Source organism: Dinoponera quadriceps, unplaced genomic scaffold, assembly GCF_001313825.1.
Source record: "Dinoponera quadriceps isolate SergipeBrazil2010 unplaced genomic scaffold, ASM131382v1 scaffold3271, whole genome shotgun sequence".
Taxonomy (NCBI): domain Eukaryota; kingdom Metazoa; phylum Arthropoda; class Insecta; order Hymenoptera; family Formicidae; genus Dinoponera; species Dinoponera quadriceps.
Window position 1 is genome coordinate 245,602 of NW_014557287.1, and position 20,936 is coordinate 266,537.

Sequence of the window (20,936 nt, forward strand, 5' to 3'; positions counted from 1 at the left end):
CAAATTTTAGGCAACTTTAAAGAGAATTTTTCGGGAATTTGAAATCCCCAGATATTCCCTATTTCGCGACCAATCACAGGTAGGATTCACTTCATGCTGCGAGCATCGAGCGTGGGTGCGTAACCTCAAATCTGCACCACGAGGATTTCGTGTATACGTTAAATATTTTTATTTTATATGTATAATTTATATACGTACATCGCAAAATAGATTTAAAAAATTATCACTATGGCGTTGTCAAGAGGTGAGTAAATAGCTTGCAATAATTTACCTGAATTATCTCAACGTGTAACCGGCTAACCTAAAATTTATCTCGATAAAATTTCAATGCATTTTTATAACGATTCAACGTTACAGAATTATTAAAGCGCTTGAATTCGGAAGATGAGCCTTTGCCTAAACGGTTGAAATTAGCGGAAACTGCATTTTCCGCGGCGGATTTGCCGCTTGTCCAAAAGGAGGATGTACTCTTGGACTGGCTGTGCAAGATATGTACAACAAATCAACATGCTTGGAGGACTTTAAATAATTGTCTAAAGTCTACTCATATTGATATTAAGACTAATGTAAAGCAATGTTTAGTTGACATGCTCACATGTGCGTTAAGTGATCTCGCGGAAGAAACTTATGAAGTGGTTCTTGAATGCTGTACTTTAATCCTTGCTAACAATAGCATGCGACAGTACCTTACAAAGAAACCAAAAGACTTGGGCCTCTTGGTGAAAGTCTTATTAAATACTGTATCAAAACGTTCTGGCTATCCGAGTGAAACACAAGAGAAAGATGAAAAGCCACTCGAGTCCTGTAGTAAATTATCATCTGCAGAGAGTTGTGCTGTAATCAGTATTATTGAAAGTATAATGCATATGCACAGGCAATCAATAACTACAAAGGAAGAACTGAGAATAATTTTTATACGTGATATTTTATACCCTATGTGCAATTTAATCGATCATAGACACACAGGTAGTACAAATAAGCTTGGTGTAGTAGCATACAAATGCATACAGCAGTTGTTGTTAGGGAAGAGAAAGGCTCAAAATGATCAGACAGAAACCAGTTCCACAATGTGTCTGGATTTATTCTCCGTGTTGTCTGAGAATGTGGAAAAATTAAGTCTCCAGAGTAATCTTGCAACATACTTGCTTATTCTTCGTGCTGCAGTGGGCACTCATAAGTCAGATGCTGCCTTATTGGATACATTCTTCAGAAATTTAATTAATACTTCTGGGAGATACAAGTGGGAAATACTAAACGTTTCTCTTCAATTATTAAACGACGTGTCGCTTGATTTTGAAAATACTGCAGGAGATGTTACACTATCGGAGTATTTCCAGAAATTAATAGACGATATTTTAATAAACGACAATATGACATGCGCTCAATGCGGAACACTTGTGCAACTTTCGTATATCAACCCACTTTTAATAGAGAAGAATATTCCGAGTATTTTGAATAAAATACTCTTGGAGGAACAAAATGCAGACTGTGCTAATTTATTAACTGCAATCTTGGATGCCAGCTTGAAATTAAGACGAGAACAAAAGTTTATTTCACAGTTATTAGTATCTTTAAAGCAGCACGTTGCAATTAAAAAGAAAAAACACAAGACTGACACGTCTGCGTTTTTTCCACAGGAATTTAAAGTAAAATTGGTAAAATCAATTCACAGTACTCCCAGTTCACAGGCGATTGCAAGCTTGAAGACGCTAACGTATCATTTAAATACAGACTGTGTGGAACTTTTGCAGTGTAATAATTCATGTAAGTCTCTTATATTCATTATTGAGTGATTAATAATTCAGTATGAATTAAATATGAATAATGATAATTCAATAAAATTTAGAAATTCAACACACATATAACGTGATGTATATCCTCTTATTCCTCGTAATTTGTAGGTAAAAATGTGTTAATATTGAAGGCGACAGTAGAATTGCTTGTCACACTTTTCGAAGGTATGCAGATTTTCGAGTATACTAGAGCATCTTCCACTCATGAGAAATTTGTCAACACTCTTAACGAATTGGGAAATTCTTTGTCACTGCTGATAAACAAGGCACTCTGTTTAAGCCACAACAAAAACGTTATCATAATATTGTTGACTGCGGTGCAGTCGTTGAGCGAAATGCAAAATATGTTGAAATACTATGTACCACCAAAGATTGCCGTTACAAAAACGCTACCATTCCCAATTCAAGATGACCCTTGGCAGCAGTTGATCCAAAGAATCAGCAATTTTGGTGAAGATAATTGCAAGAATATCATGGTACGTTCGAAAACATTATTTATTGAGAAAATGTTTGTGTATGTGTACATGCATCTATGTTAAATAAAATTATTGCAAGGTACTTATATATCTAATAATTTCAGAATAAACTTATTTTACATCGAATAAAACTCAATTTGTCGGATGAGCCTATTAAGCTTCACAATTTAATAGGTGGCCTTGAAAATTCTTGGAGCATTATACTGAAACATGATCCAAACATACTTTCCTTGTTACGTGACAAAGAAATATCCAAAATAGCATGTTTAATGTTGGCAGATATGACATCGAATGATAAGAACTTTCATGAATGGCTCAGTATATTAAATAAAGAATGCATTCAAGAAAATAAGTGTTTCCTAATGTGTCTTTTAAATCACACTCTTGTTCAAATCGGACAGTGCTTATCGTCAGGATGCACAAAGTCCATTACGGAACATATTAATACTGTAAGTATGATTCAATACTAGAATTATTATGAAACAAAAATAATAGCATTTCATTTTAATAATATTGAAATTATAGAAACTGTTGATGGAGGACAAGCATAATGAAAATGAGAAATTAACGAAAGTCTTGCAAGTTGTAAAGGTACAGATATTGCAACAGCAGTGGATATCAATGACGAATGCAATTTCCTCTAAAATAGAATTGTATTTGGAAATGTTATTGCATGTACCAATCATGTGTCTCAGCCCTGATACGAGGACACTAATATTCCTGGTCGTATATTCCATTAGCAAAGAATGTGGGACAAATGAAAAAGTGTCTACGTTATGCAATTTGATATTTTCAGGTAATTTTATCTCATTCCTTTTAAACTATTCTGTTATTCTCATTTTTTTTTTATTGATATCTGTATGCAAGAGGATTTAAGAAACGAATAATTAAAAGCATGTCTTATGTACGTAGTTTTTAATATATTATTTTTGATCTTTTCAGATTTATTAGAAAAGACCGGTATTGACATATTTCAACACATTGAACCGACAATATTGGTAAATCAATTGCCGCAGAACAAAGCATTCTCAAAGGCCTGCGAGTTCTCTCTTCGCAATGTGACCACATATTCCACTCTTAGGAATCTCATCAAAAGTTCTGCCGAATGCAAGGAAGCTATGTGCACCGTTCTGGAACGCATGGAGATGGTTAGATCAAAATTGAATCCCGAGCAAAAAATCATGTTTAGGAAAGCAGAGAGAAAATTAGCTAAAGCTATTCTAAATGTGTTACCTGGAGAAATAAAGGATGCCTCTGATGTGAGGTGTTTGACAGCTATATTGAAAGTAACGATTTCAAGCAAGAAAATTACTGACACGTTAAAGGAATTGATCAAATCTACTCTTCAAAATATATTTATGGTAAGCACCAGCGATGAAATTGCACGGAGACAATTACGAATCAGATTTTGTTGCATCAAAGGTAAAATTGAATCTTTTTACAGACAAAAGTAAGTCCGAGCGACTCAACTAACGATGTATTGTTGCAAGAAGGCATACAACTGGCCACTATTGTTTTGCGACATCGCAAGGAATTCGAGATCCAAGACGCGACTGTCGAGAACTTGTGGTGTGTAATGCTGAAGCATCCTCAAGAAAATTTACGCAAGTCGTTATTGGCGTCCGCTCAACTGAAGGAATTTGGCAAATTTGTACGACTGCTGCACGACCAGACGGTACTATTTTTTTAACCGATACACATGTATGCTAATTTTTAACAACCTGTTAATTATATTATGTAATATTTGTAATATTCATTTTTTTTGTACAGATCAAGAGTTTGTCGCGAGCAGATGAAGCAACGTGGATGAATCTGTTGGTCGTCTGGAGCGATATTGTAAAAACGGACATGCGGGCGAAACGCAGTAAAGTACGTTTCGACGCGATCAACAGTCTGTTGGAAACTGCGCAATCGTTGCACATCACCGACAGATGTTGGTCGGATCTCGTGCGTTTATCGCACGATATAATCAGTACCAAACACTCGCTCATTCCCAACGACACCTTCGATCTCATTATAACAACCGGCCTGAAATCGTTCGAGAGGGTGGAGAAGATATCATCCTGCGAGAACGTACTCGCGTTGTGTGCGGCTCTGATAAAAGTCAGAACGAATTTGATAACCGACAGTTTACCCGCTTTATTGCTACTGTATAGAAGTGTGCTCAATGTCATTGTCAATGCGTCGGTAAACGTATCTGATAAATTCGAGGAGCACCGATTCAGATGTTTAGCACTCGAAATCGAGAAGTAAGTTCGGTCGATCGAGAAGTTTTTAACGCAATATGTTATTATCGAGGACATTCAATGTAACTTATTCATCGTTAGAAAATAATTCGACGAGGAAATAATAAACGTTTTCTCCACTACAGACTTACGGGATTGCTGATAAAACTAAAGAAGGACATGATGCGACTGAGTCCCTATCTGATCGCCGATTTGTTGCAATTAATTTTAGAGAGTAGAGTACCGTCTTACATGAAAGTAATTATTTTATTTTCCACTGACATTTATTTGTTTTTATTATAGATTGTTTTTAAAATTGTCTTTGTTGTTCCAGGTAGCTTTGCAAAATTCTCTGTGTTTCTTAATTAGCATTTGTGATCAGCATGGAATCGCCCTATTGTCTCGTGCACTGTCAACATCATTGCAGGAAGTCTTCAAAGTACAATTAAATACATTTAATAAATTTTACAAATATTCCGGCAAGATCTAGACATCAATTGTTTGATTAAAAAGTCTTATTCGATTTTTCTAAATACAACACAAATATATAAAATAAATATTCTTTTTAAATATAAAATAGAACTCACATGGATATAGCATATCGTATATTCCATAAAAGTTTTAATTTTTTTAATCATAATATAATAAATAATAAATGTATATAATAAATAATAAACGTTTGTAAAAAGAATAAAATATTTTGTCGTATTTGAGTTGTTTTGACATTTTTCCTACAATTCGACAATAAAGTGGTAAGGTGTAACTAATCGATCATGTGCTCTGAAGGTAAACAGCGTTCAGTCGAGAATCACGTCGCGCCGGATATCGGAATGTTTAAAGTGCCAAGAGGTTTGACGAAAGATCAGATTTTTGTCGCAATTGGTTTAGGGCTGATTTTTGGTTATTATAATTGGACTCCAGCGATTAAAGAAGAATTAAAAAAAGTCGAAAGAGAAATAAACGAAGACAAATGAGGTACACGTTCTTACCATAACCTCTACGGATGACAAATACATTCAAATTTACTATCTCGCTAATGTTACATAATAAAATATTAAAACTGTTTAATACTTATAATTAGATTCATATTATATCAACACTATATTATGAATTACAATAGTATATTAATTGAATGAATAATTTGAAGCGAGGAAATTCAATTTAGTTCTCTGCAATTAATATCGTTTTATAGTGTTCCGGTGAAAGTCAAGCAATATCTTGTTCAAAAATTCACTTATATGGGGCTCGTATTAATCAGTGGAACCCTTCTTTTCGTTGGTTATAAGTAAGGATAATCTCCCTTCAATTTTGTATGATATGCACTAAAGATGGACACTTTTTTAACAAGATTTGAACTATTCGGCTTTTTCTTCCTCTTTGCAGGATATCTTTGAAACCATGGCTTACACATCGCAGAATGGCACAATCAGAAGAATTCGCAAATATAGTTTACGAGCAACACAAGAAGACTTTACAGCAATCAGATAAAACTTCAAACTGAAAGATCTTAGACCATGTTATTAAAATTTGCATATTCCTTACTAATAATTTTATTTGAATAAACAAAAAATAAATAGAATATGGTACAGTAGAATTCTTTAATGGAATTATTACATAATCATCTCAGAGTACTGGCTTGGTATCTTAGGATTGTTCGTCAAACTTGCTGCCGTAAAAAGGAACATATTGCAACACCACTTTCCAATCTGTGAGGTATAAAAACGTCAGCGACGCACCAGTTCCATAGGTCATTGCAGTTGGAAGCCTAAAATATAAAAGGATCTTTGCTTACAAATCTATATGAAATTTTCTGATGCATTTCCCCTTGTACTTTTTGCATTAAAAACAATTATACATTCAAACCTTGACAAAAAAACAAAGAGCATAAAGAGACAATCACATGTAGAAAGTACAAGCAAACCTGTTATGTCATTATTAAGTATTATATATTAGAAAAGTTACAAACAAGTGAACAAATTTTACTACTGACATTATTTATTAGAAATGTCGAGATGATGCAAAACACGTCCAAATATATTAAAAATACAGAAGAAAAGGATTCTTACCACTTTCCAGCCAATTCAAAATGTGTTTTTGTCAAACGCAGGGCCATTTCGTCCACACTCGTATTGTTCTCAATCCGAGCAGAAATATCTTCGTATCTTTGCAACGAAGAGCATAGACCAATGAAACAGCAACAGAAAGGTAAGCTCGATGACACAGTTTAACTATATACGATCATAGACGTGTAATAACTAGACCGCGCGGTCATTTCCCTTTGTTTCAACACATCAGAAAGTAGAAAAAGATAGTTGCTTTCCGGATAACATCTCATCTGTGCTTCCGCAATTACAATAGAAAGTACATCTGACCAGCCTTTGAGTTATACTATTTGAGAAATAGAAAGTACGCCTGACTCCATCGTTTAGTCATATCACGACCTCAGTTTCTCGTTAAGTATAGTGGCGACTCGTAGCGGAGATTCTGGAACTAAATTACAGAAATAACGAGTTTACGAATTTATTAAACCTGTTATTTCTGCAATTTAGTTCCAGAATCTCCGCTACGAGTCGCCACTGTCCTTACACAACAAACGAGCACGTAGTACGATTCAATACAAGTCAAACTTTCATCGTTTATTTACGATTACACCACGTAAACATCTCCACGTGCACGCTCAACAGGAGAGGATTAATTTTTAATTGAACAACACAGAATTGTGCTAATCATGTCAAGCTACGCGAGTAAGTATTAATCAAACGAATGTAACGTTCTCTTCTATATTTATTATTTAAATATTAATAACTATTTTCAGAACTATGCTCACCGCTTCCCGAACACTTGACTAATGCTATTGCGATTTGCGAGAACAAAGACCAATACATTGTAAATTTCTTGCAAAAAACATTACCATCGTCCGATTGTAAATCTATTCCAGAAGAAATGCGAAAGGTATGTGTGTATGCGACAAGTATAGCAGTAGAATGAAATTGCTACATATAAAAGGTTAACTAAAATATTATTTTATGGTAATTTTTAGACTTTTATATTTGACAAGTTTAAAGTAAAGCACAAACCAAAAATAAACAATAGGGGCAAATTCTTGTCTGTCAAAAAGAGACTGCGTCTCGGCTTGAGCCAAGTTGGCCACGGTAGCAATATGAAGTATTCTGACGTTTTGCCCTTAAATCAGTTATGGTTAAAATATATGAAAGAAATGCTCGGTAACAAGCCATTTACTAGTATACCAAAAAATTCCACCGACCCAAATTGGGAGAATATTAATCAACAGTTGGTAAAAGCTGATTTTCATGGTGCTAAAATATCGATTATCAGGTCAAGATGTCCTTCATTAACAGGACTTAAAGGAATTGTTATACAAGATACCAAAAACACTTTTAGGATCTGTGGGACAGATAATGTTATTCGAAGTAAGTAATGCACCGTATCTGAAAAATGAATTATTTGTAGATATGATTGTTTCTTACAATTTAATAATGCTTATTCTGCATACACACACACACACACATCAATTGTTGCCAAATTTCTCCTAAAAATGTATAGGCTTTTACAGATTATACGATATTGTGTTTTCAGCAATACCAAAAGATATAGTTACAATTCACATTCATCTGGATAACGGTGTAATATTGAAATCATTTGGAAGACAGCTCTGTGTAAGACCTGTGGAGCGAATGGTTAAAAAGTTTAAAAACACACGAATAGTCCAATTATAATATTATAAAAACCTGTGATACAATACATTGATAATAATGTTAATATTGGATTTTAATATTATCTCAGGATGTAATTTGAAAAATATAACTGCATAATGTAACGATACACTTGTGTAATATATCAGTGTATGTGAAACTAACAATGGTGATTCCTTTATACTTAAATCAGTTTAGTTCCATGTAGATGTTAGAATTATTTATTTCTGTGTATTTTTCATTATTCTTTTATAGATTATATTATTATAGGATATTACAATTACAATATTGGTAATGTATATTTGCTACTTACATATTACAGTATTTAGTCATATCATTATATTTATATATGTGTGTATATGTGTGTGTATGTATGTGTGTGTGGGTGAGTGTGCGCATAAACTACTAAACAATAATTGAATGTATTTTATCTTAGAAGTGTCTTTACCCATACTCCATTTAAATCAAGATGGCTAAACATGACACTGAGATACAGCGATAATTATTCTCAATTAGTACAGCGACTATATTTGTTAATCAATCTCTCTATGATTTCATCAGTTAGATTTAGATCGGAGTGAAATAATAGCTGGACGTATTACCGACTTTTCTTTCCCCTTAGGTGCAATATTTTCAAATAATATATACAGCTGGATCTCTACAAGATCAACTGTGAAGTACCAAACGAAAGCTTCACGCAAATAGAGAAAACAATGCAGAGTGAGAGAAACGAAAGCCACATCCGCTCAATTTGCTATCATGAAATACGAATCATCATTTCGGTCTAGTATAGTAACAACACGACGCGTTCCCGTTGCGATGTGAACTTTCGTTTTGTACTTTGGAATAAAAAAGAACTACATATGTACTATAATCCGTCACATGTCCATTATATCTCGAGGATGCGACACAAACCAAGTGAGATTATCACTTGAAATAAGTATACTACGCAGCAAGGTGGCACACACATATCTAGGAATGTTAAAAGATAAGATATTAAAAAAAAAAATTAATATCTCCCTTCTCTCGGTGCTTCTTGCTATACCTCATATACTGATCCTGATGCATCGATGTAGCACTTTATACACGCAACATAAATACTTTAACAAAACACAAGTGTTCAACAACATGACTTCGTCATTTTCTAGATAGATAGTGCGATCTCTACTTTATCTTAATGAATAATTTAGGCATAGCTGGTAATGAGCTATCATAATGATTAACGACCAATAACTTCAAGGAAGATACTATGCACACACACATTACATGGAGTCGAAAAAACAAATCAGAGGACGTTAACGGAACATTTAATATGACATGAACGATGCGATCGAGATACACGATCGTGTTACACTTTATTCAAGATCCTCGATATCTTTACATAATACTCTAGCTCTACTAACTATAACCGTCTTCTTTTGCCATGGATAATGAAAGGGTATTTAAAGCATGAGACATATGACGATCGGGCAAAAAGCTCAATCTATTGTATATATTTCGATATAGACTGGTAAGACAATAAGATCTTGCCATCAATTTCGATATTGGTAATCATTTATTTTACGAACGATCGGTTTACGCAAATCAAGCTAGCTGCGAACACGCGTCTGTATCATGTTCAAGCGAATGTACACACAGGTAGACCTAGAACGATGTATCATAGACACGCGACACATACCTTTTTTTTTGTTTTAAAACTTCTACAGATTTTCACCGTTTTTTTTTTTTTTTAAAGATCTCGTTACATACCGATATTATAACAATACATGATCTACCCGACCTAAGAAGATGCTCTTTTTTATTACATGTAAATTTGCCAGGGCGCTTTATTTCCGCTGTGATTTATCGCGCACTACGATGTTGCTAAAATCTATATATATATTTTATAATGCCACCATTTCTTTTTAGAAAGTAGAAAGAAAGAATCAACTTTCAGAATTGAACGTTCACTTCCTCGTTTCTAGCACGTTTAAATACGTGATATTATAAATCAGCGATTTCAATTCCGATATAACATTTTATTTCGAGTTCCGATTTACCGGCGTGACCTGGTTCGTTCGCGAATAATCGACAACAGTCATTCTTTTCTGCGCATCGGGACGCCGTAGGAACTCGTCGACATTATGTCGGTTTTTAATTCATTTGCCGCTGTAACTAAATCGTGAAAAGATATAAAAGTATTATTCAAAATCGAGGTCTATCTGAAAAGGAAAAAAAAAACAAACAAAAAAACGCCGTGTAACTCGTATGGAAATGACGAATCGAGGATACAAGGTTGATCTGGCCGAAACGAAGCAATTTGTTTCTTCTTTCAGTAGTCAAAAGAAAGGCACGTAGACGCACATACAAACACGTGCGAGCAAAATACAGCGAAATTATATCTGTCTTACAACGTACATGTACATATATATATATATATCTCTTCACCGTCTCTGTGCAGCAACGATAATTAAATTCAATAGAAAAATCTCAGCACCGCGGTATTAAAAAGAAAACAGGAATTTCTTCGCTTCAATCGCGTTATTATGCATTACGCCTGACGTAATTAGCGTTATCCGTTTCACAAGATCCGGATTAGACTACTTAAACGATGCGATATATAATATTGTTTTACTCGGCAATGTCTCCTATAAATTACAAGTTTACACTTAGATAGCGATGTGACAGGATTCCTCGTCCTCCTAATACATCTCTCTCACCGTTCGTTATAATCAATGATCTAAAAGTGAGTTTTTACGCCTCTGATAATGTGTGATATATCCACTCCGGTATTCGTATGCTCGCTTCGATAATATTTCAAGCTAACCAAACAATCTCGAGTTCTACCTAAACTTTATAGAAAAGTAGATTCTGTTGATCTGTCCTGTTAAATGTATTTCACATACCGTAACCTTGATAGGCTGCGGCGGTGGACGCGTACACGCTTTGCGCGGGTGTGCCGTATACGTTTTGAGGAGCGTAGCCGGGTGCCATCATTCCCGGTCCTGCGGTCAGCATCAGCTGAGGCTCCGCTGTGTAAAAACAACAAGGATAAAAAAACGGAGGTAACGTCATTAATGAGAGAAAAAGTGTCCAAACGAGATCACTCACGCATAATCATAGGCTTATGTTCCTGATGATCGGTTTCCTCGATACGTCGGCTCTCGGCTTCTTCTAACTTATCGACCTGCCGGGAAGATTCAACGTCGTGAATAATCATCGGCACGACCCGCCAAACGAGGTAAAGCGCGCATCAGATATGCATTTACCTTGGTTATATATTCCCGCGCGACCTGTATGAGGTACGGCATAGCGAAGTGTAAGATGCGATGTCTCCATGCAAGCTCCAGGATGACGTCCGGGTGAAGTAAGTCGTAACAATGAAACAGGCATGCGGCGAAGCAGTCCTTCGAGCCTCTCTCCAAGAACCACTCCAGCAATTCTTCGGCGACCTCCGCGTTCCGCGACTCCGCCGCGTATTCCATAGCATCCCTGGGCGTCGCAAAGGTTACTCGTTTGTGATACGTTTGTTCACAGCATTCTCTACGCGGACGATAGCGAGGAGCGTTACCTAAACAAGCGGTCCTTCTTGCAAAGCTCCACCGACTGTTTCCATCTGTTGTTCCCCTTATACAGGTACGCGGCGATTCTTCTGAACTCGATCAGCTCGTGCTTCTCGAGCTGCTGCGCCAACGCGATGTTGTCGAAGTTATCGAACGCGTCGATCGACGTGCGGAGACCCTGGTAATCCTCCTCGTCGATCAGCAGACCGTTCAACGCCTCGTTGATGGCCTTGTTGTTGAGGGCCTGCACCGATCGCAGGTACGGCTTCACCAGTTGCAGATGACCGGTCCTCGTGAAGTACGCGACCGATCTGGTGTGATCCATGCGCGGGGCCAGCACGAGCAGTATGTCGTTCAGCAGTAGGGGTTTGTACTCCACGTAAAACTGTATAGCCTTGTAGTAGAGCTCGACATTGGCGACCTTGGTGATCACGTCCTTGAAGTGACCCTCCCGCCAAGCCTCGGTGGGATGCTGCATCATCGCGAGAACCGCGTTGTCGTACTCCTCGTACTTGTCGTATAGGAACACCAGTTCGGCCCACAAATGAGCCTGCTCCGCCGCGCGTAGCACCTGCCGAAGCCATTCGCTCGATAATTTTCGCTCCCTCGAGTCATCATCGACCTTTCCTGAACCTTCCCTGAACCTACCTTCGGTATGTTGACGCGCGACCAAAACAGTTCCAAATGCTCCCTCATTCGTTGAGGCTTGTATTTACTGTAAAGAATAGCCAGCTCGGTGAACATGCCCATATGAGCGCGTTCGAGTCCCAGAGCCGCCTCCAGGAGGTTGATGAGCTCCTCGAAGTGGCCGCGATCTTGATAGTAGTTGATCAGGTCCTCGAGCTCGTCCGCGTGCACGACTATGTGCAGGCCGCACATCTGAGCCAAACGGAACTCGCCGCTGTCCACGCAGGCGAAACAGACCTCCTTCCAAGTGCGGGTCGAATTGGCCTTGCGCGCGCTGTCCACAGCACCTTGGAATTCCTTCAGATGCACCAGGGTGATGGCTAGACGCGCGAAGTTGGATACGTTATTGTAGAGGAGCTTGGCGGCGTCGTACATCTTGTCGTCGAAACACCTGTCGCCGATCTGCAATGGGGAACGAACGGGTAGGCGCTCTCTTTCTCGGGAATGAACGAACGTACCTTCTGTATGTCGGCGTGATTAGGGCCCGATATAAACTCCTCGAGGTCGGCGAGCCGGTTGGTCCGCGCGTACGCGTATATCAGCTCGCTCTCGATGAAGGATTCGCGCGCTTTCTTGCGAGCCATCTGCAGATAACGGACCAGGTCCTCCCAGTGCGAGGTCCGGTGCGCCGTCTCCACCACGTCCATGTACGCCGACGGGTCGTCCGCTTTGATGAAACTGTCGATCGCTTCCTTCACCAGACCCTGCTGCAACTGTGCCCTGGCGAGTTGCGACCACACCGGCGGCTCGTTGCACCTACACGTGGGACACGGTGAATTCGAGTGAGTTCCACATGGCCGAAAGATAAATAAATGAAAAATCATTCCAGGGTAAGCCCTCTACTTTACAAAATCAGTTTGCATCGAAGAGAAATAAAAAAAAAAATTGATTATCAACAATGTTATACGGGAAAAAAAGTTTGGTTGTAAGCAGAAAGGAACAGATTTCTCAGAAGAAGCACATTTGGGTCGTAAGAATTCCGTTTCCTTCAACCAGATTGTGTATAGTAATAAGTCTTAACCTTTCCGCAAATTCGTAGGCTCTGTCCAAGTTGTTGACCTGCTCGATCAACACCTGGATGGCCGACGTGTTGACGTCGAACTTCTTGAAGATGGCGAAGGCCTCCTCGTAGAGTTCGTTGTTGATCGCTATGTTCGCGATGTCCGGCGCGTCGTAATTGTCCAAGCGATTGATGTACTCCATGACGCGCGTGCGGTCAGCTTTAATCGCCGTCAGTATAAGGAGATTCTGCAGATTGCGGTGATCGCTGAACACGCTGCTATCCAGCACTATCTTCTCGAGAAGCTCGATCAGCTCGTTAGGCAGGTCGGCCGTCATGAACGCCTTCACCGTGACCGATATGTCCTCGGGGTCTTGGGTCTCGGATAACGCCGTCTGAACCACCTGATCGATCAACGGTCGCTTGTACGGGTTGCTCTCCAGGAGCACCTCCGCCCAGAGATCGGGGTCTCTACGTCTCACCAGGTATCTCGCCTCGCTCTTGAAGAGGCTGTTTTCGTTGCACACGCTTATCAGCTCGCGGTCGCACTGGCCGCGCTCGTACGCGATGCAGGCCAGATGCGGGTCGCGCTTCTCGCAGTACTTGCCGACGACTCTGCTGTCGTAGAACTGATTCTCCTTGAGGAACCTCTCAGGATTGTTGTTGCTGTCGATGTAGATCTTGGCCAGCGCGTTGTGCGTGGCGGGCTCCACGCAGCATTCGTGCACGCGAGACTCCAGCCACGGCAGCAGCAGTTTCAGCCGGTTCCTCTTTTCGACCTCCTCGACCAGCTCGTCGGTGGAGAACTGGCCGCGCACCACGAGTATCAGGTTCTTGATGATGTCCTCCGAGCAGTCGACGTCCAGCAGACCGCCGACGACCACCGGCAAACGCGACGGGTTCACCTTCTGCACGTAGATCTCGATGTACTTCTGCAGGTTGTTGCGGTAAAGGTAGAGAACGAGGTCGTGAACGAAGTCGAACCGGTCGCAGACGATTATCAGCGGCAGCTGGTCGGACAGCTTGGCCTCCTTCAGGAAGTTCTTCACGCGCTCCGGGTTGTAACAGTTGCTCTCCCGACATATACGCTCCACTTCCTTTATCTGGCCAGTCTTGCAGGCCGCCTGTATGTACTTGAAATGTACCTCCTGATCCTGGCTGAAGTTCACGATCGAACCCAGGAAGTAGAAGAGGCCCTCGTAGGACTTGAAGCTCTCGAACAGGTCTATCAGTGCCTTCGTCGTCAGCTGCTCGTGATACTTGGTCGCGATTTGTATACAGATCTGCAGGTTCTGACGTATGTTGGCCGTTAACATGGCCTTCAAGCATTCGAGGGAGTCCTCCACGGACAGGGTCCCGAAGAATCCGACGAGCCAGTCAGGCGAGAGCAAGTGGGTGTGCACCACCGCTCTCTTGATGTCGTACAAGTCCGTGTAGTGTTCCAGGGCGCGTTGCAGCAGGCCAGCCTTCTCACACAGCTGGGCGACGTGAGCTCGGTCGTAGTGGGTGAACATCTGATTGCCCAATATAGCGTCGGCTACCTGCGGGGCGGACATCAGGTTCATCTCCAAGAGGCGAGTCTGCAAGGCGCCCTCGCTCGGCCGATTGTTCTTGAGCGCGTCCAGGAGGAAGGCCGTGCACTGTTGCACCATGTTCTGCTCCATGAATATGTCGACGATCTGATTGATGTCGGCCAACGGCTCGTCGTCTTGCACCAGCATCTGCGCGAACGCCACGCCTTGGTCGGGGTTGATCCTCATGACGTTTCGCAAGAGGAATATATAGTCGGGCGTGTAGGAGACCTTCTTGGCATAGAGCACGATCTTCTGAAATTGTCCGGTCTCCGCGAAGCATTGTATCACCTTGTTGGGAACGTTCGCTCGCAGATAAACGCTCAACGCCAGCGTGGGATCCGCCTGCTTCACCAGGTCGCCCAGCTCCTCGCTGCACTCGAGCTTGTCCTCCTTCAGCCACTTCTCCAGCAGCTGCTTACGGCCCTGGACCAACACCGGCCGGCACAGCTCCAGCGACTCGTACTTGTTCAGCTGTCCCTGATCCAAGAGAATGCCGAAGTACTGGAGGAGAGGCGAGGTCTGTCCCTGGGTGGCCGGCACCTGCTGGAATCGTTGTATGGTCGCGGGCGTACGGAGTATTCCCTTGGGCGCGTTGGCCGCGACCTTCGCCGCCTCGGCGTACTGCCCGTTCTGGAAGAGCATGTTGAATTTCCTCACGAACAGATCCTCGGCGCCGGACAGGTTGTTCCTCACCGCCATTCTCAGGGCTAATTCCGAGTTCTGCAGCACCCCGTTGATGTACGGTATGATGTTCTCCTCGTCGACGGAAACGGACAGTACCTGGCCCTTGCGATTCACGCCGATTATGCCGCCGGAAGCCTCGTGCGGCGCGGTCACGAAGATGGTCTCGCCCGAGATACGGTTCATAAATATGCAGGTCGCCGACTCGATGTCGTACATGTGGATGTAGCCGTATTTCGTGATTAAATATATGACGTCGTATTTCGAGCTAACTTGCATGGCGACGGGGAAGTCGTTGCCGGCCTCGGGCGGGAAGAACACGTCTACCGCCTTCTTCGGGAACGGATGGTTGCCCGCCGGCGGTTGGCCCACTTCGATGATATGAAGCTTCGCTCCCTGGACCGTTCTCACGGCGAAGCAGAAGAGGTTGCTCGCCTCCGCGTTCCCTTCCATCTTGAACTGAGCGAAGGAAGCGGCGTGGCCTTCGATCGGCTGCGAGCACTTTCGCTCCACAGAATAGAGCTGCATAGCGCCCACCACTCGGTTATGCTGCGCCGAAATGCCGATTAATAATAGCCACGTCTGTTTCGGGTCTGTTCTATAATTGATGATCTGACAGCCGTTTAACGACGAGTGCCGCTCGAACATCTTGTTCGGCGTCGAGTCACCTTCCATGGACCAATGGTACACCGCGGTCTCTGTCACCAGCGCCAGCGTGTTCAGCGATATCCACTTCCAAAACACCACGTCCTCCGTCATCGTATGGGCCTTCATCTTCGACTTCATCTCAATGTTAAAGATCTGAAGCGTTTTCATGGCTGACCGAACAAAAACAGAGCTCCGTCTCAGAAATATACAGCATGTGCGCACTTCTACTTAATTGTTAAATCATTACAAAAATTATCTTAATTAAGATAACTTTAAGACATCCTGAGACATCTTTTAGACATATAGTTGGTATTATTTAGGTTCTTTCTTTTATTCTCATTCTCATGCAATTACAATCTTGAGTCACAAAGAAGGTGTTGCTTCATCTTGGAGATGAAAGATAGAGTGCACATACATACCTTTTAGAGCTATGACTTTACTAGCTGGATTCATGATCGCAGAATCGGCAGATATCGGTCTTCTGATAGGGTTGGCAGAATCGTTCATGTCGATAATAACCACCTGAGCAGTATCGCCGACCTTTTCTCTCACACAGATGAATTTATCAGATTCCATAGTAAGCGTATTAAAGCTAACATTGCTGGCATTGATTCCTACAGCTGTAAGCTGCAAAGATAAAAGGCAGGACATAATTCTACATCTATGTTGCTTGCGCAATTACTCGTTGATTAAGAATATATTATATCGACTGGGTAATGTACAGCCAACTTTATATCAATCATTCCTTAAGAAAAATTTTACTTTTATAAAAACCCAATTATTAATAATATATTCTTTACACACATGAGTGTGATATGCCATTGCCAATATAATTACAAAATTATAGAAGAAAAGACTTGTAGGTTAGATTTCATAAAAAAAAAGAGTGAGAAATTTAACAATGTAAAATTATTACAACAGCCATATGTTGCTAAAGTGAACTTGTATTTTTACATAATATTCATTACAAATAAGCATTAACATTCTCATCCTAAAGAGATGTAGGTTATTTCTCGTTCTTGACAGGTTCGTGTCGACGACAAAGACAAGCGAGGAAATTTTCCCATATCTCACATGTATCGTGGATGTCACGGGAATATCGAAGGAAGCCTCGAATATTCGATAACGAATTTAGTTTCGGTAAAAGCGGAAACGAGGGGCGTATACGTCCACGATAGTCGTGGACCTCGCACCTCGCTCATTGGCGAAAAAAATCAATTCGTTCGTCGCGCTTAATAACGTTCAACGTTATCGATAAACGAATGAATTCGGGCGTATCATCGGGTCGATTAACCTGCGCTGTGAAACATTTGTCGTGAAGGAAGTTTTGCGACTCGATCGACGAGTCGACCTCTATGTTCGACGCGTCGAGCACCGTCGCTGAACTTCACGGCGATGCTCCGTCCGCGAAGGACGTTGCAGCTGTCAAAGTGATGTCAATCGCCCGCAAAAAAAGCTCCACTTCCGTCCCGCATGTACGTGTCATGAAGAGAGACAGAGAGAGAGAGAGAGAGAGAGAGAGAGAGAGAGACGGATAAACCGCGAGCGCATCGGCGAGCCTCCACGCAAGCACGGTGGACGCGAGAGAACGCATTCGTTGGAAATGCGATCTCGTCCAGTGCCGAGCGAGAAAGAAAGGTCAACGTAATTCCGGCTGCATTAGCGTGACGGGCGCCTACACGTTCGAAAGAAATACCGCGAGGGGAAATAGATGACGTACCTGAAGATGTTCTTGGAACCTTATGGGCAGTAGCTGCGTCATTTTGCCGAAATATTCAAAGTATATCACCGGTGCGATTCCAGCCGTTGATTCTCCTGCGGGATAGCCGTGCGCTCGTGAGCCCAACTGTGTCCACTTACGAGCTATTCCCGCTTATCGAACGCCTTTTTATCCGCCGAACGCTCGGCATCAATCATCAAAGCGCAAAACCAACTGACGGAGACCGAACACCGTCGCTACTCGCCGCTGACACCCATCATGGCCGCCAACGCCGCCCCTCTATCTCGAAATAGTTCCCGCGTATGAAAATGTCCCGGCGTTGTTCGTCGACGTTCGAGCGTCACCTCGCGCGCTCGACCGCCTCGGGCATCGGCAATTAACCGTTGATTCGCCCGTATTTCCTGTCCCGACGATCCCGGCGACGTTGACGTTGAACGCGAGGGATCTTGGCGCTAGCGGAAGAATACAGCCACGATTTGACACGATTGGATTCTGTGGCGAATCTCGCGCATCGCCCCTTTCCCTTCCGCCAACTGTCGCTCCCTCTTTCTCTCTCCCTCCCTCTCTTCGTCGCGTCGCTACGTCGCTGCGAATGAAACCGCAACGGCGCACAAATGCGTGACGCTTCGCATGCTCGAGTGCGAAAGAAGTAAAAGGAGAGAGACAGAAAAAATAGCGGAAAAATCCCTTTCTGCCCGGTTATCTCACTTTTCCGTCCTCGTTCTGCCGCGTGTACGTCGGACATGTGTTAAAGGTTATCTCCATTACGCTAAATTAAATTACCAATTTACGCCTCCGTCGATACATTCGAAACTCGTTAGTTATCACTTGTACGATACTTGCACAAGAGGGAGGATAGGATGTGGGGGAAGACGCGTGCATGTAGAGACGAGATATATTGAGAAACATCGGGTTAAATTTAGTTAAAAGATCTGCTTTATTCCTCAGCAGTGGCATAAATTTTATACAATTTGTATAATATAAAAATTTATTGAACTTCACTCACACTACTGCTGCAGAATATAGCAAATTTTATCCTGAGATCACATTGTTCGATCACAAGATAAAAGAATCCTTTAGTCAAATAGACCAAAGCCCATGTCATCGTCTTCCGACTCGGATTCTTCCTTGGCAGGCTTCTTCTCCTCTGTTGAAACAAGATTGTTTATATAGTTAACATTAATATATATGTGACAGGTATTTGTCACTTTCACGGCATTTAGCATATTATTTTGGTACAACAATCACGGATCGTCGATGTTAATTATAGTAGAAAAGCATATGAATTTACCTTTCTTCTCCTCTACTGGAGCTGCCGCACCACTGGCAGGAGCAGCAGCTGCAGTACCGGCAGCAGCAGCTCCACCAACTGGCATGGATGATAATTTTTCCCTGCCTAACACAATTTAGTAAAAAAAAATGAATTAGTTCTCATGGAAGGTAACGTTATTCCTTTTAAATAGATGAGTTTTAAAAGATACATCATTATATACCTTTGGTGATCAACTCGTCAATAGACTTTCCATTTAATTCCGAAATTACTTTTTTCAGTTTCTCAGTATCAGTCTCAATTCCGACGGACGATAAGATTTTCTCAATATCATTTTGGCTTGGCGAGGCTTTGCCTCCCAGAACAGCCAGTACATAAGCGGCCACGTAACGCATTCTATAAGACATAATATATTTCAAGTATTGACGCAATATGCACATGCAATTATTTTAATAACAATATCATCAGTATATTACTTATAGGAAACTTTACACATAGAAGTTCAGCACCGTTTCATAATGTTTCATATTAAACCATCTTTTGCCTGAATGATTGTGAATATTATGAATACGTCTTCTCAATCATTCAGGCGAAAGATAATTTAATATGAAACATTATGAAATGGTGCTGAACTTCTATATGTAAAGTTTCCTATTACTATAAAACCCATTATTTGGTAAAACATAGTATTAATTGCCATTCCACAGCCCCATGTCGGGCCTAGGCCTACCTCTCTCTCTCTCACACATATGCATGTGGTGCGTACACAGATTATAACACATGCATATGGAACCTACAGTTTAAACATCGGTTCCAAACGGCAAATTTTGGAGAAAGGTTTTCTTGGCATGAATACTCTTGGGGTTTGCCAGATCACCGAAGAGAGACTACGGGCGTATTAAAAATTTTCTGACTCTACCGGGACCCTTAGCATAGTAGACCGGTGCGCTGTCTACTATACTACGCTCGTACTCGAGAGACATCGAGTGCCATACGCATACATTTATAATTTTAGAAAAAATTTATATGTAAAACATAAAATTTAGAACTATGAACATAAGTGCTACAAGAAAAGTAGGAAATAAAATATATATACTCGATATATGTCTATTTGCACTTTTTGCTCAAACGTGACACACTCAGAGGAATCCAGCGATACAACAATTGATAAAATACAATCGGACAAGTACGTCGAATATATCAACTCCTTGATATGTGAGTTACTAAAAGTGCGGAATATTATTTTCCATGTGATAAAATTGGAAATATATACGTACCTTTAAGTCTCACGACACGAAACGTGGATCACGCTTAACACAACATAAACGTACGAAGAAATAGGCAAGCTGCGAGTGGAAAAGAAGAATCGTAAAGGATTATGTAGTATAATGAGACGGCGACTGCGTCCAAAAATTGTCGTTGATGTTGATTACAGCGCCAAATTGAAATTTGACCAATCACTGTGAAGTTTACTAAATAAACTTGAGTTCAGTTATTTTTGCACTGATTGGCCAAATTCAATGTAATCTCTATCCCCAATCCATAGTCTGATACGGGCTTAAGTCCATCTTCGTTAAACTCCGAATTATGACGTCACCTACATTGGC

The 20,936-nt window shown here is 41.2% G+C and overlaps 5 protein-coding genes across 5 annotated transcripts; 2 read left to right on the plus strand and 3 right to left on the minus strand.

Moving 5' to 3' along the window:
* The first annotated feature begins 91 nt into the window (after positions 1–91).
* LOC106748941 lies at positions 92–4,985 on the plus strand. Its single transcript, XM_014627895.1, has 10 exons — positions 92–244; positions 358–1,764; positions 1,902–2,269; positions 2,374–2,718; positions 2,795–3,065; positions 3,212–3,630; positions 3,714–3,944; positions 4,040–4,518; positions 4,641–4,752; positions 4,829–4,985. The coding sequence occupies exons 1-10, from the start codon at positions 229–231 to the stop codon at positions 4,982–4,984; spliced, it is 3,804 nt and encodes a 1,267-aa protein (XP_014483381.1). The 5' UTR covers positions 92–228; the 3' UTR covers position 4,985.
* A 1,088-nt stretch (positions 4,986–6,073) lies between these two features.
* Positions 6,074–6,688, minus strand: LOC106748895 (cytochrome b-c1 complex subunit 10-like). The gene is made up of 2 exons (XM_014627812.1): positions 6,561–6,688; positions 6,074–6,259 (listed from the first exon to the last, which is right to left on the minus strand). The coding sequence occupies exons 1-2, from the start codon at positions 6,605–6,607 to the stop codon at positions 6,139–6,141; spliced, it is 168 nt and encodes a 55-aa protein (XP_014483298.1). The 5' UTR covers positions 6,608–6,688; the 3' UTR covers positions 6,074–6,138.
* Positions 6,689–7,133: 445 nt separating this feature from the next.
* On the plus strand, positions 7,134–9,393 carry LOC106748940 (ribonuclease P protein subunit p29). The gene is made up of 4 exons (XM_014627894.1): positions 7,134–7,238; positions 7,310–7,446; positions 7,535–7,925; positions 8,092–9,393. Exons 1-4 carry the CDS (start codon positions 7,223–7,225, stop codon positions 8,229–8,231), a joined length of 684 nt encoding a protein of 227 aa, XP_014483380.1. The 5' UTR covers positions 7,134–7,222; the 3' UTR covers positions 8,232–9,393.
* Positions 9,394–9,664: 271 nt separating this feature from the next.
* LOC106748939 (clathrin heavy chain) lies at positions 9,665–18,571 on the minus strand. Its single transcript, XM_014627892.1, has 9 exons — positions 18,060–18,571; positions 16,759–16,966; positions 13,458–16,509; positions 12,895–13,192; positions 12,398–12,838; positions 11,758–12,320; positions 11,456–11,678; positions 11,298–11,373; positions 9,665–11,218 (listed from the first exon to the last, which is right to left on the minus strand). The coding sequence occupies exons 1-9, from the start codon at positions 18,099–18,101 to the stop codon at positions 11,085–11,087; spliced, it is 5,037 nt and encodes a 1,678-aa protein (XP_014483378.1). The 5' UTR covers positions 18,102–18,571; the 3' UTR covers positions 9,665–11,084.
* Positions 18,572–18,972: 401 nt separating this feature from the next.
* Positions 18,973–20,697, minus strand: LOC106748892 (60S acidic ribosomal protein P2). Its single transcript, XM_014627810.1, has 4 exons — positions 20,607–20,697; positions 19,553–19,725; positions 19,351–19,455; positions 18,973–19,206 (listed from the first exon to the last, which is right to left on the minus strand). The coding sequence occupies exons 2-4, from the start codon at positions 19,722–19,724 to the stop codon at positions 19,136–19,138; spliced, it is 348 nt and encodes a 115-aa protein (XP_014483296.1). The 5' UTR covers position 19,725; positions 20,607–20,697; the 3' UTR covers positions 18,973–19,135.
* Positions 20,698–20,936: the final 239 nt, after the last annotated feature.

Coding starts and splice junctions, on each gene's coding strand:
- LOC106748940 (XM_014627894.1), top strand. Junction 7,447..7,534: donor TTCCAGAAGAAATGCGAAAG/GTATGTGTGTAT, acceptor GGTAATTTTTAG/ACTTTTATATTTGACAAGTT. Junction 7,926..8,091: donor GACAGATAATGTTATTCGAA/GTAAGTAATGCA, acceptor TTGTGTTTTCAG/CAATACCAAAAGATATAGTT.
- LOC106748892 (XM_014627810.1), bottom strand. CDS start 19,724: ATGCGTTACGTGGCCGCTTATGTACTGGCTGTTCTGGGAGGCAAAGCC. Junction 19,456..19,552: donor TGACGAGTTGATCACCAAAG/GTATATAATGAT, acceptor AAATTGTGTTAG/GCAGGGAAAAATTATCATCC. Junction 19,207..19,350: donor TCCAGTAGAGGAGAAGAAAG/GTAAATTCATAT, acceptor TTGTTTCAACAG/AGGAGAAGAAGCCTGCCAAG.
- LOC106748939 (XM_014627892.1), bottom strand. CDS start 18,101: ATGACGCAGCTACTGCCCATAAGGTTCCAAGAACATCTTCAG. Junction 11,679..11,757: donor AAGAAGGACCGCTTGTTTAG/GTAACGCTCCTC, acceptor TGCGACGCCCAG/GGATGCTATGGAATACGCGG. Junction 11,219..11,297: donor ACATAAGCCTATGATTATGC/GTGAGTGATCTC, acceptor GTTTTTACACAG/CGGAGCCTCAGCTGATGCTG.
- LOC106748895 (XM_014627812.1), bottom strand. CDS start 6,607: ATGGCCCTGCGTTTGACAAAAACACATTTTGAATTGGCTGGAAAGTG. Junction 6,260..6,560: donor TTTGAATTGGCTGGAAAGTG/GTAAGAATCCTT, acceptor TTTATATTTTAG/GCTTCCAACTGCAATGACCT.
- LOC106748941 (XM_014627895.1), top strand. Junction 2,719..2,794: donor TTACGGAACATATTAATACT/GTAAGTATGATT, acceptor TTGAAATTATAG/AAACTGTTGATGGAGGACAA. Junction 4,753..4,828: donor GAGTACCGTCTTACATGAAA/GTAATTATTTTA, acceptor TTGTTGTTCCAG/GTAGCTTTGCAAAATTCTCT.